Here is a 16,317-nt window from a genome sequence, read left to right as displayed (position 1 = left end):
TAATGTACTGTAAGTAAGAAATGTATCATTCTTAAAAACCTTAACTAGTAAAAATCCGAAGGTGGATTGTAAAATGTTGGTTCAGGCTATCACTAGTCAATTTAATTATTACTAATAAGTCAAATTGGTAGTCAAAGCATGTCCTAAAAAGTGAAGCTTAGATTGCAGCTCAGAAGATGTTTATCCACTGTAAAGACAGGTCATTGTTTATGAGAGATTACATTGCACAGTGCATTTAAGATAGATCACTTTATTGGCCATATACAATTTCTTGCATTAGAATTAGAAAATCTTTTCACATACCCCAGCTTGCTCTCCATGAGACACACAGGCACACAGACAGGGAGAGAGAAGCTTGGGGTCAGAGCGCAGGGTCAGCCATTTATATGGCGCCCCTGGAGCAGTTGGGGTTAAGGGCCTTGCTCAGGGGAGTAGGATTCCTCTATTAAATAGGCTCTGCCGGCCGTGGGATTTGAACCGGCAACCTTCCAGCCATGGTGCCGCCACTCCGCCCACTGTATTAAATTTCCTATTTAATAAAGTAGATGAGGACCTGCTTATTTGGCTGCTCACATGATGCTGACCCCAGAAGCACTGATCAGTCTGTCTGTTGTGTTTCACAGCATTGCTGGCAGTGTGGCAGAAAGCTATGACACTGAGAGTGGGTTTGAAGACTCGGAGAACAGTGACATAGCGAACTCAGTAGTGAGGTTCATCACCCGCTTTATAGACAAGGTCTGCACAGAAAGCGGAGTCACTCAGGACCACATCAAGAACTTGCACAGCATGATACCGGGTGAGTGCAAGTGGAACTCCCTGACTTTGTGCCATTTCACAAGCTTCTGTACGCTGAGCGGTCACAGATTATCCAGTTAAGTATTGTAACCACCAAAGGACTTCAAAACCTAGAAATGTGTGCAATAACTACTGTACAGTTAGTATCCTAAAAATCAGTATGGTCCTAGCTATTGTGCCTACAAACTCTTATCTTGAAGTCTTTAGCAAAAGAACCAGAATGCATATCATTACTGTATTGTTATATTGAAATGACAGGTATCGATTCTGCTTTTAAAAGCAATGTGATCAATTTAGATCAGGTGGCTTTAACAAAGTGTGCCAGGGGTTGGGTGCGATATCTAGTGCTGTGCAATAAATGTGAATGACACAGGAGGGGCATACAGTGATCATGTTCTTACTCCTTTTTGGATACAGGCATTGTGGCCATGCAGATGGAGACTTTAGAAGCTGTTCACCGGGAAAGCAGACGACTACCTCCAATACAGAAGGCAAGTAGAAGCCAAAGCTAGGGTATGTGTGGAAAATGTATAGCAGTTAAACTGTCCATACATCATGTATATACAGTAGGTCTCTCCATGGATGTTTTCTGGTGCTACTTTTAACTTTTGCATTCGGTAAACTTCCTAGCATCTTTAGTGTGTGAAAGAGAAATGCCCCCAATAATCAGAAGAAAAACAGCTATTGAAAAAGCTGTTAGATTGTGTTCCTTTATCTTGTGAAAAAAACAGCTTTCTTTTTAACTATTGTACTCCATATTGAACAATGAACACATTGACTTTGTGGTCTTTTGTTTTATCATTCCATCTTTTGACAAGGCACTGCATGAGCTGTAACTATAGCATGGATCCAGAGTAATTGAGTTCTGTCTGTGGCAGAGCATATCAGTCTGCGTGTCGCTTGCCATCTGTCTGACATTAATAGCGCGGACCATATTACCCATATCTGTTGCCAATAGCATATTGAATGTTATGAATCTTGTAAACAATTGTAAGAATGACCCTTGTGAGCCATCATGTTGAATATTTATGGTTTTCAAAGTTGGATCTGCCCTTGCATGAGAATCCTGCTACTGATTTGGCTTGAATACAGTTAAGAGAAGGAAGGGTCAAACAAAGCAACACTGTCACTATAGACAACTGTAGTTCTTTCACTGCAATGCCTAGGAATGCTATGCCACAATGATGATGCATCTGATGATTTTTCACCACCTTTTTGAACCTACTGTGAACCTACAGTAGTGTTCCTACTGAGACTTGTCTTTAAAGCTTTAGAGGAGAACCAGCTGGCAGTCTTTTTAGGTGTTAGGGGACTTGAAAGTAATTTATCATCTTGGAATTTAGCCCGTGAACTCTACAGAGATGGCATTCATCACTGGTTTTTTTGTTTCTGGAGAAGGGGAATTTATGTTTAGATAAAGAAGGGCTGGTCAAAGCTTGCTGCAAATGGCTTTTGACATGCTAAACTATCATACCTCTACTTTGAACTGAAAATCTGTGACTGATAAAATGTTACTTCAGCTTCCATTAATCATGTGCAGGAAATATTTCATGAGTTTTGAAAGGCCTCTGAGATTGAGCTTGGCCCATGTCTGTTGTACCCTCTTCCCACCACCCGTACTGACATTGAGTTCCCACGAAGTGTGAATAGAAGGCATAAGATGCATGTCAGTGACGTTTTAGCATACTTCTCAGCAGATATTGAACATGCTCTTTGACATTAAATTGTGAAACATGGCAGTGGTCCACATGCTGTTTTTTTAAGACAAATAATATGTCTGTTGTTTAGTGTATTGTTGCACGCATCACTTCCCAGGAATGCTATGCTCATGATAAAACCATGAATCTAAGAAGAGATACAAAGAAAAGGAAATGAGTATCACAGTCAACACAGGTCACTAAAATAAATTTAATGCTTGGCATTGCATTGTGACAGCTGTCACTAATTTCACAGCGCCATAAATGTGCTGTCTGCAGTATTTAATTGTACAGCAGTTGTGTACATTCCTAGGTACGTGAGTGAGTATATGTATATGAAGCTCATTTAAAAACCTTAGATGTTGTGAAGTTTTTGTTCCATCATCATTACAAAAATAATAACTTCCCCCCCTTAAAGAATCACCTGGGAAGTTAAACTGTATTCATAGGAACTGTCTTCTGGATTTATGATTCAACTGGACTTAGATACCTGTCTCTGAGCAGACTTTACCTTTCCATTATCTGTGATTATAGCTGTAAATTTTGTCAGCTTACAGCCAGAGAGGTGCTTAAAGATTTGACAACTGTTCATATTTACAGTATGTCCATCAGGTGGTATTATGTGCTGATTCAAAAAGAGCTAAAAAAGAGTTCAAGAAAAAAAGCTGGGATAATCTGAAAAGATACTTAACTTCAAAGTTAAAATTTGAGAACAATGAGAGCAAGTCGACTGAATTTTGCTTACTCTTTGGTTGTTGGGTAATGTTGTCTTTCTTTGTTCATTGAAGAGACAGTTCAAAGGGAACTTTTGTTGAAAAGGTTAAATCGGATAACTTTCGTGTTGAGATACTTACCATTTAAGACTGACTTTATGTAAAACAATTGTCCTCCATGTTTGGTTTAAAAGCAGATGTTTCTCATTTATTTCTACATTATTACTGTTAATTATTTTGTTCGCTTATGTTCTAAAATTGCCCTATATTACTATCCACCCTGGAGTGTAAATAAATTTGCTGGTTACATTTTACAGTGGTCTTAACGTCACTACATACAGCCGTATAATTATTAATGTTAAACCTCTGACTTGCCCACGAAAAAATTACTTGTTTCCTAATGTGCATCAGATCTAGTTATAGAACACTAGGTCCGACTATTCCAGAGTGTTCGCCTGCACAGGGAAACTTTTTACGAGATGTTAAAGAAGTTGAATGTTTCGAGCGACCCCGTTCAAGTGCATGCTTTGCATGCTGGGCCACTCCTAAATAGTGTCGAACAGGGGGCCACAGTTTGTTATTTAGTTGTTTCAGTACACACTGTATCCAAACATTGAGGGGCTGCACAAAACGTTAACTACCATTCATTATTCTCAAACTATAGGTAATCACACAGTTGAGACTTATCTTTCTGGATCTTGATGCTATCTTGTGAAACAATCTTTAGAAGAGGTGTATTCCAACATTCAGGTTTGCAGTCAATTCAGCAGACTCGCCATGCAAAATCTCAATGGTAACATCACCTTTTCTATCTCCACCTCAGCACTCTGTCCTAGAACAACTGCATGGCCCTGCAAGAAAAAATCGGTCAAGTCAGTCAAAATGCAGCACAGTTCCAGAAGGGAGTTTCGGTTCATTAAAAAATTAACGTCCATGTTTGCACCTAAATGGTCAGGGCCCAGCAAAAAAGTCTGAAAAGATTAGGACCGGCTATGTACAGGATACAATGGGGGAGCATCCCAAACCTCTGGACAATAATTTGAAACAGTTAAGTCCTAGAGTTATATCCTTTTCATTCTTTAAGAAAATGGTTCTTCCCTTCTAAAAATCACCTGTGGAAAGCTATTTTCACCCACTTCACAGGGGACTTTGTTACTCTCCCTGAGCCATAAGCTCCAAGTAAAACTTACCTTCTATCCCCTATCACTGTTAGAAACTATAACTGCTGAAATTTAAAGTTACAGAGTTGCTAGTAGGTTTGCACAACTGGTCATATGATAGCTTAATACTGTATGTCCATTAAATCTGTGGTATCTGATGTTGATTTTTACAATCAAAGAGGCTGAAAAGGGATTGTCAGAAACAATGTCTGGAAACATCTGAAAAACCTGAAAGCATCTCTAGCCTAACCTTGGACTCAAAACAGCAAGGATAATTACAGCTGGACTTATGAATTTTGTTGATTCTTTGGTTTTAATAATAATAACCTTTAATTTACATAGTTTCATTCATGGTACATCCTTCCTTCTTTGTTGATGAGACATTTCCAAACTTTGGGTTCTAATGGCTGACTGGGTTGAAGTAATGAACTGATACCTTCACATTGGATTATGTATTGCCAAATAATGGGTTTAAAAAATGTAAATACTGCATGTTTGGGTCAAACACTGATGTTTCTTGTTCATTTTGTCTTTATTGATGTTGATTTCTTGGTTTGCTTATCTTCTATTATTGCCAATTACTATCTACCCAGGGATGTAAATAAATGTACTGGTTGCGCTTTAAAGAGCCCATTATTTCCAGCGTCATTCTTCCTAGCCATGACAATATTCATGTTGATTCCCTGACTTACCCATGAAAAATTCCCTTTTTCCTCCTGCACGTCGAATCTGGTTATGACATGCTATGTCTGGCTGTTAAAGAATCGCAAGTCTTCAGAATGCACAATGACTGCAGTGCTTTACTGTTGTCACCTTTACAATTTCCAAATTTTGCTGGTTGGTAAGAAACTGGTATGTTTGGGTCATGAAAGAGAATTTAACCATATTGTGATCTATCTGAAGGTTTTCTGAGTTCTAAAAAAAAATGTACTTGCTTAAAAATCTTCTCCAGTTAAGATATTCAATTTTTGAAAGCCGCAAGTCATGGACATTTAAGTTTTATTTATTTTTAATCTGCACATCCGAAGTGTGTTGTCCTTTTTAATAAGAAGTGTAGTGGTAAAAAGCTATTGGTATTTTAAAGTATTCAATGGCACCAACTCTTTTCCTTTGAGTGTGGTGTCTTGCTGAACTAGTGCTCTTTTGTATTCTTGAAACGTAGCCCAAGATCTTGCGTCCAGCGTTGCTCCCTGGAGAGGAGTTTGTTTCAGAGGGTTTGCGTGTGGTTCTGGACCCCGATGGCCGCGAAGAGGCGACAGGGGGATTACTGGGTGGCCCACACATCCTTCCAGCAGAGGGCGCCCTTTTCCTCACCAGTTACAGGATCATCTTTAAAGGCACTCCGCATGATCCATTAGGTGAGATTCTTCACTCGGGTGAGAGGGACTGTGTTTAAATAAACATTGCCGTTTATTAGACTGGTGTTTTCTGTCTTGAAAACTGCTCCATGCTTCTTTCTTTGCATATTACCACTCTCTACATAAGTACATAAACTCTCTGTGTAAATACACTCTTCTGATGTACAGTTACTGCCTATGCATAGAGAATGTCTAATGGGAGGGTAGTTCTTTGTGATGAATTTACTAGTGCATTCAAAGTGTACACAGGTGTAAGAGGTACTGCAGTAAATCTAATAATTATGTTTGGCTTACTGTGAGCCTCAGAAATTCTTGACAAGCCCCGAGGTGGATATTTGAGGAGACTAACGACATATTTGATGGGCTCATTCGATCTCCATCTTTTGTTCATTTCTTAGCACATCATATTTTTGTTGTTTTTTTCCTCTTGTTTTTTCCCCATTTCTGTAGGGGGGGATAATAAGCATTTGTGACAATGTATCTCCCTCACACGCACCCTCACGTTGCTTTAGACTGCAGTGCCTCTTGTGTCGTTTGTTTGAAGGCCTTAATGTGGGTTCTTTGCTTGGGTTCCCAGTGGGCGAGCAGGCTGTGATTCGGAGTTTCCCAGTCTCCACTCTGACAAAGGAAAAGAGGATCACAATCCAGAACCAGCTGCAGCAGAGCATGCAGGAGGGGCTGCAGATGAGATCAGCCTCTTTCCAGGTACAGTACCTTGCATGCACTGGCGTGGTAGTGTTTGTATTATGTTGACAGGGGCAACAGCACGTACAGTATATTGATTGAGCTACCTTCTAAATACCAGTGTTGGGCTGAGGCGAGTGTTTTCTAGTTTTCAATTAGGTTGTTTTGTAATATTAATAAATTTTCAACACCTGGTCTTTACTTCGACTTTACCATCTTTTGAATTCTTTCTGAGCTGAAGAAAAAACATTTTAGTGTTAAAGCATGACTTCACACTACACTGTTGAACCACAGTACATCATCACATCGATTTATGACATTTTAAAACTTCAGAATATGAAATAAATGTAATTCCTCTGATATTTCTGGTCTAAATTAATTTGAAGGTAAATCTTAAATGTAAAATAAAAATATTACATTTCCAAATTCGTTTTCATATCTTCTTGCCCCATTTTGATGGGGTGAGAGTTTTTTTTTGTCTTTTTTATTAACTTCTTCTGTTTGGGTCTTTCACAATACACAAAATGTTGTAAATTTTTTATGATCCATTCCGATCTTTTTACTGACGTGGACAATCAAAAACATATTTTGGAAGACTGGCTGTATTATCTTCCATTCCAAAGTTCTCCAGAATGATTTGTCAACATGTGGTGTCTATTGTGTATTATCATGCTTTATTTAAGTTTTGGTTTCCCCCAGAGAATTCAATTGAGGTTTTTTAACTGTAATGCAGTAAAATAAGTGAACTAAGACTAGGTTCTAGAAAAATATAAAGATCTGCTCAACAGAGTGAAATTTCTATACTGACTGAACATCATTTAAGAAGTACAGTATGCCACCTTAGTCTGGTTTTTATCATTGTGGGAAAGAACTACAGAACGTAGTTTCACTTTATTTATAATTAACGGCTGCAGGAAGTCGTCCTCCATTGATATTCTGCATTGTATATTCAATCAAAGGAGCTTCTTTGATATTTAATGCAGCTCAGTATTGGCAATTTTTTTCCACCGTGTATGAAGATGCAGTAGCAAAGTTGAATTGCTCAGTTTATTTCTTCGGTAATGATGCCCTGATCTTCCCAGGTATAAAACTGCATAATATCCGCTGAATGCATTTCAACTTCTGAATTTTTCACTGAAGCTTATTAAGGTTGCGTTCGATGAAGAGGCGACCTCCGAAATGGTGGAGATCTTCAAGAAGCACCTCCAGAGGATCCGCTACCCCCAGTCCATCTTCAGCACTTTCGCTTTTGCAGCGGGGCAGACGGCACCCCAGCTCACTCTTCCCAAGCAGAAGGAAAAGAACACCTCATTCCGGTGAGCCAGAACCAAGATGGCAGAGCCTCAGCCATCTCGGTGAAGCGATTTCAGCAGGCGTGTAAAGCCGAAGAATGCTTCAACCAACAGAGCCCCTCTGAATATTTTGTCTTTTTGCGTCCCTGTAAAGCACGCTTTCGAAGACCCTGGTGAAAGGCGCGAAAAAGGCAGGGAAGATGACCATGGGGAGGCAGTACTCTGCGAAGAAGAAGACTGGCACCCTTGTGGATGAGAAAGGGAATCACATGGCATGGAATGAAGATGACAATATCTCAGGTGTGCAAAAAAACCCCCCATTAAAACAGAGCTCCTCCAAATGCAGACAAAGAGAAAGGATTGTCGTGAGAGGTTTTAAATTTAAGTACCAAGACACTCACTTATGGTTTCCAAAGTTTTCCAAGCAAGCCAGACTTCTTACTGGTGGGGCACTGGGGAACCGTGTGACAGTCACTGGGATACTTCTCACACTTGTCCTGCTGTGTTTCAGTGTCGGATGACGGGGAGCTTCCCACCAGCAGCACATTGAAGGCCTCAGAGAAGTCCACCATGGAGCAGCTTGTAGAGCGAGCTTGTTTCCGTGACTACCAGCGCCTGGGTTTGGGGACCATCAACACCAGCTCTTCACGCACGAAACCTGAACAGTTCCGAGTCACTGCCATCAACAGGATGTACTCCTTATGTCGCAGGTCTCAAATATTGCTTTTAAGTCAAATGTAGCCTACGTGTGGATTCTGAAGCCACCATTCACTTTAAGACAGTGTTAAAAAGAACAGTTTATTCAATTCAGTGAGCACAAATTGCAGAAGTATGAACAAGAGATGTTGTATTACATTTGTAAATTTATATATTGTAAAAAATTTATAAAAAATATTGTGCATAGTTTACAGATTTCCTAAATGTCCTTTTACATTTAGGTTTACTACATTTTTTCACAGTAAACGCAGAACATGGTAGTATCTCATCTCTTCCAGTACCGATTAGCCCGTTGTTTATCAATTTTTGCTTGATACAGCTATCCTGGGCTGCTGGTGGTGCCACAGTCTGTGCAGGACAGTAGCCTGCAGAAGGTAGCTCGCTGTTACCGGCACAACCGCCTGCCTGTCGTCTGCTGGAGACACTCCAAGACCAAGGCTGTGCTCTTGAGGTCTGGGGGCTTCCATGGCAAGGGGGTGGTAGGGCTCTTCAAATCCCAGAACCCCAGCACTGCAGGTATGAGTCCGAGGCCCAGTGTTCTTAACAGCACAATACCAGATATCTGCAGTTAACACTAGACTTTTTACTAATTGTTGTCAAGTGGTTTATGTTGTTATTTTCATTAATTGTTTTGCTGGCGTCTCATCACTGCTAATCTGCGCAGTTAACCTGCGTCACCCGTTTTGATGTTCTGTTTAGTACTTTATTTCAATACATGACCAGTTCTTGGCAAAATCAAGCTCTCTGAGATTCATTCCTACTGCTAATTTATTCATCTTTTTGGAAAGCTCAAGTAAAGGAGTTTTAAAGGAGCTGAAGCCAAGATTTTTTATCTTTATTGCTGTTGCATATGTGGCCTTGTTAAGTCAGGAGATGTGCAAGAACAAATTTCCCAGTATTAGAAAGGAAATGTTGAAAGTTAACCTTGTAACACCTGGCTGTGGGAGATTGGGTCACATATGATCCTTTTCCTAAGAGGACAAAAATACTACCCAGCATTGAAGGTTCATTTATATTACTTTACTTTTACATTTGTGGCTGGTAAACCTTGACACTGAAAGTTATGTGCATGGCCATAAATATACCAAAAGACTTAAAAAAACATTAGAACTTCAGCTTCATGATGAAGATAATCTAAAGAACTTTAATGCAATTCGCAGCTCTTTCAATTAATCCCTTTATCTGAACTTTCACAGTGAAAGGAGTGCTTGTGGTTACGTGAGCAAAACTGGATGCTGATTAACATTACTGGTATTAATGCTTTTTAGCTCCAGCTTTATCATCCGAATCCTCCAGCAGCCTTGAGCAAGAGAAGTATCTTCAAGCTATATTGAGCGCAATCCCCATCTACTTCAAAACGAACGTCAATAACACTCTCACAAACCGCTCTCTCATAGCCCTCTCCCCAGGTACATGAGGGGGATCTGAATCCCTTTATTTTTTGTTTTTTTTATTTGCTCTTCCTCTTGTTCTTTTCTTTCCTTTCAGTAGATTATTTATTCTGTTATTTTTCTCGTTTAGTTTTTAGTTTTTAAATTACTTATTTTATCTCAAATTTCCTATGAACTGCTTTTGGCTTTTGGCTCAAGTCTCAAGTGTTCATATCAACACTTTGCTTTATATGGAGGAATAGATGTGCAGAGCTCATCTTTTGCTGTATATTTTTATGGACAATGGCACTTACTGTATAATTGCAGGCCTTAACCGGTTTCTCTGGCTTTATTGTATAAAATGCATTAAACAGCACACAGGCATTACCATGCCTTGTCTAGAAATACAAAGAGGTTTTGTATGTCTTGAAAAAAAAACAACAGACAGCACTTTTGAAGCCTACAAAAATGACATCAATCCCATGAAATTAGTTTTGGAAGAGGGAGTGTAAGTGCATGTTTCGATAAGAAATTGCACTGTGTTTTGTAAATGATCCCCTCCAACATTAATACCTTAGTGGTTTCACATCACATAGATATGTCATACATTGAACACTTGTGACTTAAAATGTTTGTGTAAAAGCTTCATCGAACACTTTAATCACTGTTTTGTGTTCTCTGCTGACAGAGTTTTGTGTAATGTATCGCTGGCATAAAATCATGCACACTTTGTTTCTCTTAACACTTTTAAAATCCCTCTTTACACAACCTTTTCCTAATCCAGCCTAATCTTGTAAATGTATACCCATTGTCTGTTAGGATACTCTATTGATTGAAAAAAATTAAGAAATGAGAGACCTTGTTGGCTGAATTAATAGTCTCAGGTATCAGGAGTAGCTTCCTCTCTAGATATTTTTGTTTCCTGTCCTTTTCTTAAGAGTGCATTTGTGAAAGGTGCTGTTGTTCTCATGCACCTTTTCTCTTAATGCACTGTAGGCAATGACAGGCGAACGTCAAGAATCCCAAAGGTGGCACCCGTACATTTGGATGTTCACTTCTCCAATAGTTTCACAAGAGGAGGTGAGTGGCCCAGCTCTTTTCTCAAAATCAGGCTCTAAATCAAAAGAGCGCTGCTGCTTTTCAGACCTGTCAGCATCTAGGCAGTTTACAGTACCTGAAATCTTTTGCCTCGGACAGGTATGGTCACAAGTATGGAAGCAAAGGTCAACTGTAATGAAGGGATTTTCTTTGCGTTTGTGTTCCATTTATTTGGTTATTACTGTAGGTAATAAATTCAGTAAAAAAAAATGTACAACAGTAAATCTCATCACTGTAGCAGTTCACTGACTAGACCTGAAATGTCTTTCAGAGAGGAAGAACTGAAGAATAGTTAAGTCTCAAAGGTGGAGGAATGCTTAAAAATACAAATTTTCTATGTTAAGCATGTCCATCCTTACAGCAACTCTCTGCTCGCACTTAAGGTCCAAACTTGATCCAGTATCAAGTATTTGATGGCTAGGCAGGATTTTGCCAGGGAGAAAATTCATGTAAATATCTGTGATGTTAGAGCACCTCTGCCAATCATATAACACCCGTACGTTATGGGTAATGTGCAAATTAAATTGCTAGGATTTCTGTCACAGGACGTCTGTAAACTGTGCAATTTCCCATGTTTCATGGACTTTGTTACCTTACCTTTTATAATTAAAGAAATCATTTAGATGAGAAAAACGCCACATAACAAAATTAATATTTATGAAACTATTAAAGCGCTGACTGTGGATATGTACACTATATATACAGTATATCCCCAGCTGCTGTGCTCTTAAGGGAAAACCTTCTTAAGTTCCTTTTTTTCAATAAAGCAGCTCGAGAGCGTGTGACAGTGATCAGAAGGGCAGAGTTAAGCTATTGCCAATAGCCGGCATCATTCAGTATATTGTAGATTATCAGGTTTGAGAGGTGTTCTCAGCTCAGAATCAGTGAGCATGGTATCCAGGTACCTGATGCCCAGGTAGGACTCACAGAATGAGTTTTAAGTAAGAGTTAGCTTCTTCTCTTTGTACCACCTGTGGCAGCACCAGTGCCACCCTCTTGGCCCTCTGGCCTCATCATTCTTTATCAATTAGTCTAATTTGACTAACGATGGAAGAATCTTGGGATGGCAGTGCTACCCAAATCAGCAGTTGTAACTTCATGTGCTGGAGCTTGCAACTGTTATTCAATCAAGTAGAAACAACTAAGACTAAACTACAGTATTTCAGACCTGATCCAGAAACCGCAAATGCAAAGTATATATATATTTTTTACAAACCACAATATTTAATTTGTGGAGTCATGCAAATCATGAAACAACCTAAATAAAGCTGCTCATGACGTTTTATAAATTTCACAAGTGGAGACTTATGGATCTTATACTACAACATAATGTTGGAACTCAGTTTGTCTTAATTCAGATCATTTTAATGTTCGTTTTTAAGTAAATCTGCTAATTATCACCCAAAAGGGGTTGAATTGCTCTGAAAGATAATAGGAGACCATAATAAAGAACAGAAACTCTGGAAAACCTTATCGCTGAGACATTAATGATGTAGCAAAATGGTGTATAATAGCTCCCCTGTAAACGAACTCTAGTCTTCCTTTTAATTTGACGTAAAAGTAGAAATTTATGTACCATGCATTCAGTGCATCATTATTTATTTTACTAAAAAATCTTCAGACATGGTGTTATGGCATCAAACCAAGATGACCTCAAGGTCTTGCATTTTTGGCAGAAAACTTTCTTCCCATCTCACGAAAGCATTCATCAGCTAGTGGCAGCTGTTACGAAAGAATATTTTAGCATCAGTTCCATTAAAGATGAATAACAAAAAGAAAGCAGATTTCATTTCAAGCTGTGGTAACTGCTAACAATTGTTAAAGTTCTCTCCAGTCAACTTTAAAGCAGTGTAATTAATCAGGTACCGGTTGTGTATTTCATGTTTTTCCTTGGGGGAGCTGGGAGGTCATTATGAATATCCTATTGTATAAACTTTGAGAACTGGAGAGTAAGGTACAGGGCTCATTTTTGCAACCCCTCAGGTAACAGTCTGAAGAGAATTGCGTCAAAGAAATTCTTGAAAATGATTTTTCAAATCTGTCCAACTCTCGTATTTCTCTCCATTAAGGGCCTCTAATGAATAAGATTCCTGTTGTCATAGCAAACATTAATTTTTGAGTTAATCATTATTTAATGATTATAATTTCTATTAATTAAATAGAACAAATGGTCCAGTAGCTGGAGCTCTTGCTTTTTGCTATACAAGGAGATTGTAATGCTTATAAACACTCCTATATAGGAGTTTCTCTTTAATATTCAGAATGGTATCAATAACATTTGCACTGTCCCTTTGTCTTTCAATTTGAAATTTGCTTTGAATAGATTCAGTAATAGTGTGGGATTGTCTTTGTGTCCTTGTCCACTGTTCGGCATTTCTGTCAAGTCTCCTTAACCCTTTCACTGTCACTCGCTTAGAATCCCAGAGTAGCTACAGTACAGGCTGTCGCAGTGAGTATTCCATGAAGATATGAACTTTGAAATGGAATACTTCCCCTTTGAAAGGGATGATGCCACATGGCAGACGTGTTTCTGAAGCCAGCTGAGCAGGCAGTCAAAGGGTTAAGTGTTTCCACTGTGCCTGTGATTTCAAAGTGATGATTTGATATTTATATGCCTTCTTTCCTTCCAACTCTCTTGCCCTGACAGTTCTTGGGTACAGGGATAAACTATTCCAAAACTATAACCAAAAACCTGCCTCTAAGGGAAGAATCCAGACTCAAGGTACTGTTCTCCAGCACCTCATCCTCATTGTCACCACAATGTTAACCATCCTCACCACCAGGGTGTCAGCTAGAGTATATTCTTCCTGGCTCCATCCTTCCGGTTTTTGTCAGTTTAGATTGTTAAGTGCTAACCAGAGGCATATGTTTATTTAAATTTTACTACCCAGCCTCGAAGTATATATGATTTGGTTTCTGTGGCTTTGGTGCATTTCCAAGTCATCTTTCTCAAATAAATAAGAATGTAGATGATGGACACTAGACCATCTTCTCATAATGTAAAGCAGATGGGTTTCATTTCCATTGAGGTTGTCAAGTCATGTTTTTTTAGCCAAGTGAAGTCCCTTCTGTGCAGATTGGGCAGTAAATATATGGGTAAACTATTCGGCCACATAGCTAATTAAATACAAACACAACAATCACAAGAATTCTTAAGGTCAGATGCTGCAACAGTGCAGCATAAAGCAGTTGGCATCTTTTAGTCACAGTTCTAGAAGTTAGAGTGCTGATAAGTGTAGACTTACCAGCTGGGATCATGTTAACAATTGTTCTGTGTTTTAATGCTTGCGTTGCTGCAGCGAGGTTAGATTTCATGATTATAAAGTTAATGCAGACAAGAAGATGACTTCTGAGAAGGCTGGCATCTCAGTGATCTGATTATGGATATCATTAGTGATATTATCACATTTATTTTTCCCAAGAAGGCTTACATTTTACTTTTTTCTTGACATTTACTTTAGGAAAATTGACTTTTCAGTTATGGAAGCAGCACCTGCCTTACTTTTATTTACCTTATGTTGGCGACACAACTGGTGATGCTGTTGAACACAATCATATGTTCATATCTCAAATGAATGGTCTTAAATGCTCTGGTTGTTTAAGTGTTATTCCCTAGCTTGGTTAAGATAGCCCAGTCTTACCCACATGTCCGTTTCTTAAAGTAGGCTAAAATGTGACTTTCTTAAATGTGATCTGGTGTTCGCTCTTCACTTTTGAATGCAGTTTTAAGTAGATGAGTATCTCAGAAAATTGATCGCATCACAGGCATCACAGGCAGCATGGTGGCTCAGTGGTCAGCATTGCTGCCTTGTAGTACTGGGGCCCCGGGTTCAATGCTGTACCCAGGGTGCTGTCTGCGTGGAGTTTGTATGTTCTCCCCCTGTTATGTGGGTTTCCTCTGGGTGCTCCAGTTTCTTCCCACAGTCCAAAGACATGTGACTAGGTAAACTGGCTTCTGGGGAAATTGGGCCTCGTGTGCATGTGCGTGTGTGTGTGCGTGTGTGTGTGTGTATACCCCTGTGCCCATTGCTTGCTGGGATAGGCTCCGGCTCCCCTGTGACCCTGCAGTGCAAGAAGGGTTTAGAAAAGGGATGGATGGATCTCATCACTAGACAGCAAAAACGCAGCAAAGGTAACTAGGCGGCAGAATGCATTCTTTCCTTCAAGTGACGGGTACAGAGCTAGATATGGCTGCTTTCATAACGCAAAGCGGAAAATCGTTCGCACGGCACGGGGCTGCCCGGGCCGCGGGGGGCCACCGAGACTCAGCCCGCCACGTGTCTCCTGCTCGTCCTCAAGGTGTCTGGGCCAGCCTCCGCTCCAGCAGTCGCTTCCATCACCCACCCTCCACAGCCAGCGCCGGCGCCAGACTGGCTGGCCGAGACCTGACCCCCCCCGCCGGCAGCGAGAGCCTGCAGAACCAGCTCCTGAAACAGCAAGCCGCCCTCTACATTTTCGGGGAGAAGTCGCATCTGAGGGTAAGAGGGGGGCCCTGCGTCGCCAGGCCAAAGTTACTGGGGGAAAAAGACAAGAGGGGGAGGGAAGGGAAATCCGAGACCATCTCGGATATTGACAAGGGGAGAAGCACAACTCTTGTCATTAAATAAGCAATGTCCTTGGCGTGGGCAGGCAGCCATGACAGTGGAGTGCAGCGCAGGCAACCACAGTTCATTTCAGTTTGATTTTGATCTCTCCAAGGAATTGACTCGAGTCGGTTCCTACTGACTGCTGACCCCGTAACTGGGTCGAAACCACCACAGAAGACAGTTTAAATATCTAGCCATTTTCTTATTTACTGTGTTGTTACTATTCATATTATCTTCTGACCTTAGAAATTATAAAAAAATTCCCTGTTTTGTTTGTAATAATGCGGATTGTCAGTAGCTAACGAATACACATGAGTAGTATTCAGGTTATGTGGCTCAATGTGAAATTGATATTATAAAAAGACGAAGGTTTTATTGGTTTTTGGCAGGAATAAGTTTATAAACTTGTGAAAGTGCTGTGGTTGCTGGCTTTTGCTTGACATCTCTGCTGGCACGTGTTCAATGTGAAAGAAAAGATATGCTGTTGTGCTGGCATTTCAGGGCTGATTTGCCAAGAAGTCATGATTCTTTCTTGTCTCTTTAAAAATTACCTTGTTTTTTTTTTAGGTAAAAGTAGGCAGACATCTTCTCCTAGAAAGTGTCGGTGCCAGTGGTAATTGTCATAGTTAATGTTCAAGTCTGTCCATTACTATAATTGTAATGGCACTTTAGAGCAAGGGGTTCCCAACATCAGTCCTCAGGGTCTGAAATTAAGCATGTTTTGGGTCTCCTCTGTAGTTATAAAAAGCTTTTCACTTGGGAGAAATGGTGAATTCGATTAAGTTTAACTGGGCATAGAAAACCTGGGCTCTGGGCTCTGGAGAGCAGACAAGGGAAGTCCAGCTAT

General features: G+C 40.0%; 1 protein-coding gene across 2 annotated transcripts in view; it reads left to right on the top strand.

Moving 5' to 3' along the window:
• sbf2 (SET binding factor 2) overlaps positions 1 to 16,317 on the top strand; it is a 141,608-nt gene that overhangs the window by 113,369 nt on the left and 11,922 nt on the right. Inside the window, exons 20-31 of one of the 2 annotated variants that reach the window (XM_088934913.1) lie at positions 624 to 796; positions 1,213 to 1,286; positions 5,528 to 5,723; positions 6,301 to 6,428; positions 7,548 to 7,723; positions 7,854 to 7,999; positions 8,211 to 8,409; positions 8,736 to 8,932; positions 9,685 to 9,825; positions 10,783 to 10,866; positions 13,532 to 13,606; positions 15,184 to 15,362. In XM_088934913.1, coding sequence (XP_088791039.1) covers positions 624 to 796; positions 1,213 to 1,286; positions 5,528 to 5,723; positions 6,301 to 6,428; positions 7,548 to 7,723; positions 7,854 to 7,999; positions 8,211 to 8,409; positions 8,736 to 8,932; positions 9,685 to 9,825; positions 10,783 to 10,866; positions 13,532 to 13,606; positions 15,184 to 15,362 — 1,768 coding nt within the window. The remainder of the gene's footprint in view (positions 1 to 623; positions 797 to 1,212; positions 1,287 to 5,527; positions 5,724 to 6,300; positions 6,429 to 7,547; positions 7,724 to 7,853; positions 8,000 to 8,210; positions 8,410 to 8,735; positions 8,933 to 9,684; positions 9,826 to 10,782; positions 10,867 to 13,531; positions 13,607 to 15,183; positions 15,363 to 16,317) is intronic. The other variant, XM_088934914.1, reaches the window with a different exon arrangement.

This window comes from Atractosteus spatula, chromosome 16 (assembly GCF_055471065.1).
Source record: "Atractosteus spatula isolate fAtrSpa1 chromosome 16, fAtrSpa1.hap1, whole genome shotgun sequence".
NCBI lineage: Eukaryota > Metazoa > Chordata > Actinopteri > Semionotiformes > Lepisosteidae > Atractosteus > Atractosteus spatula.
The sequence above is the reverse complement of the archived record's forward strand: the minus strand, read 5'-3'. Positions and strand labels throughout refer to the sequence as shown.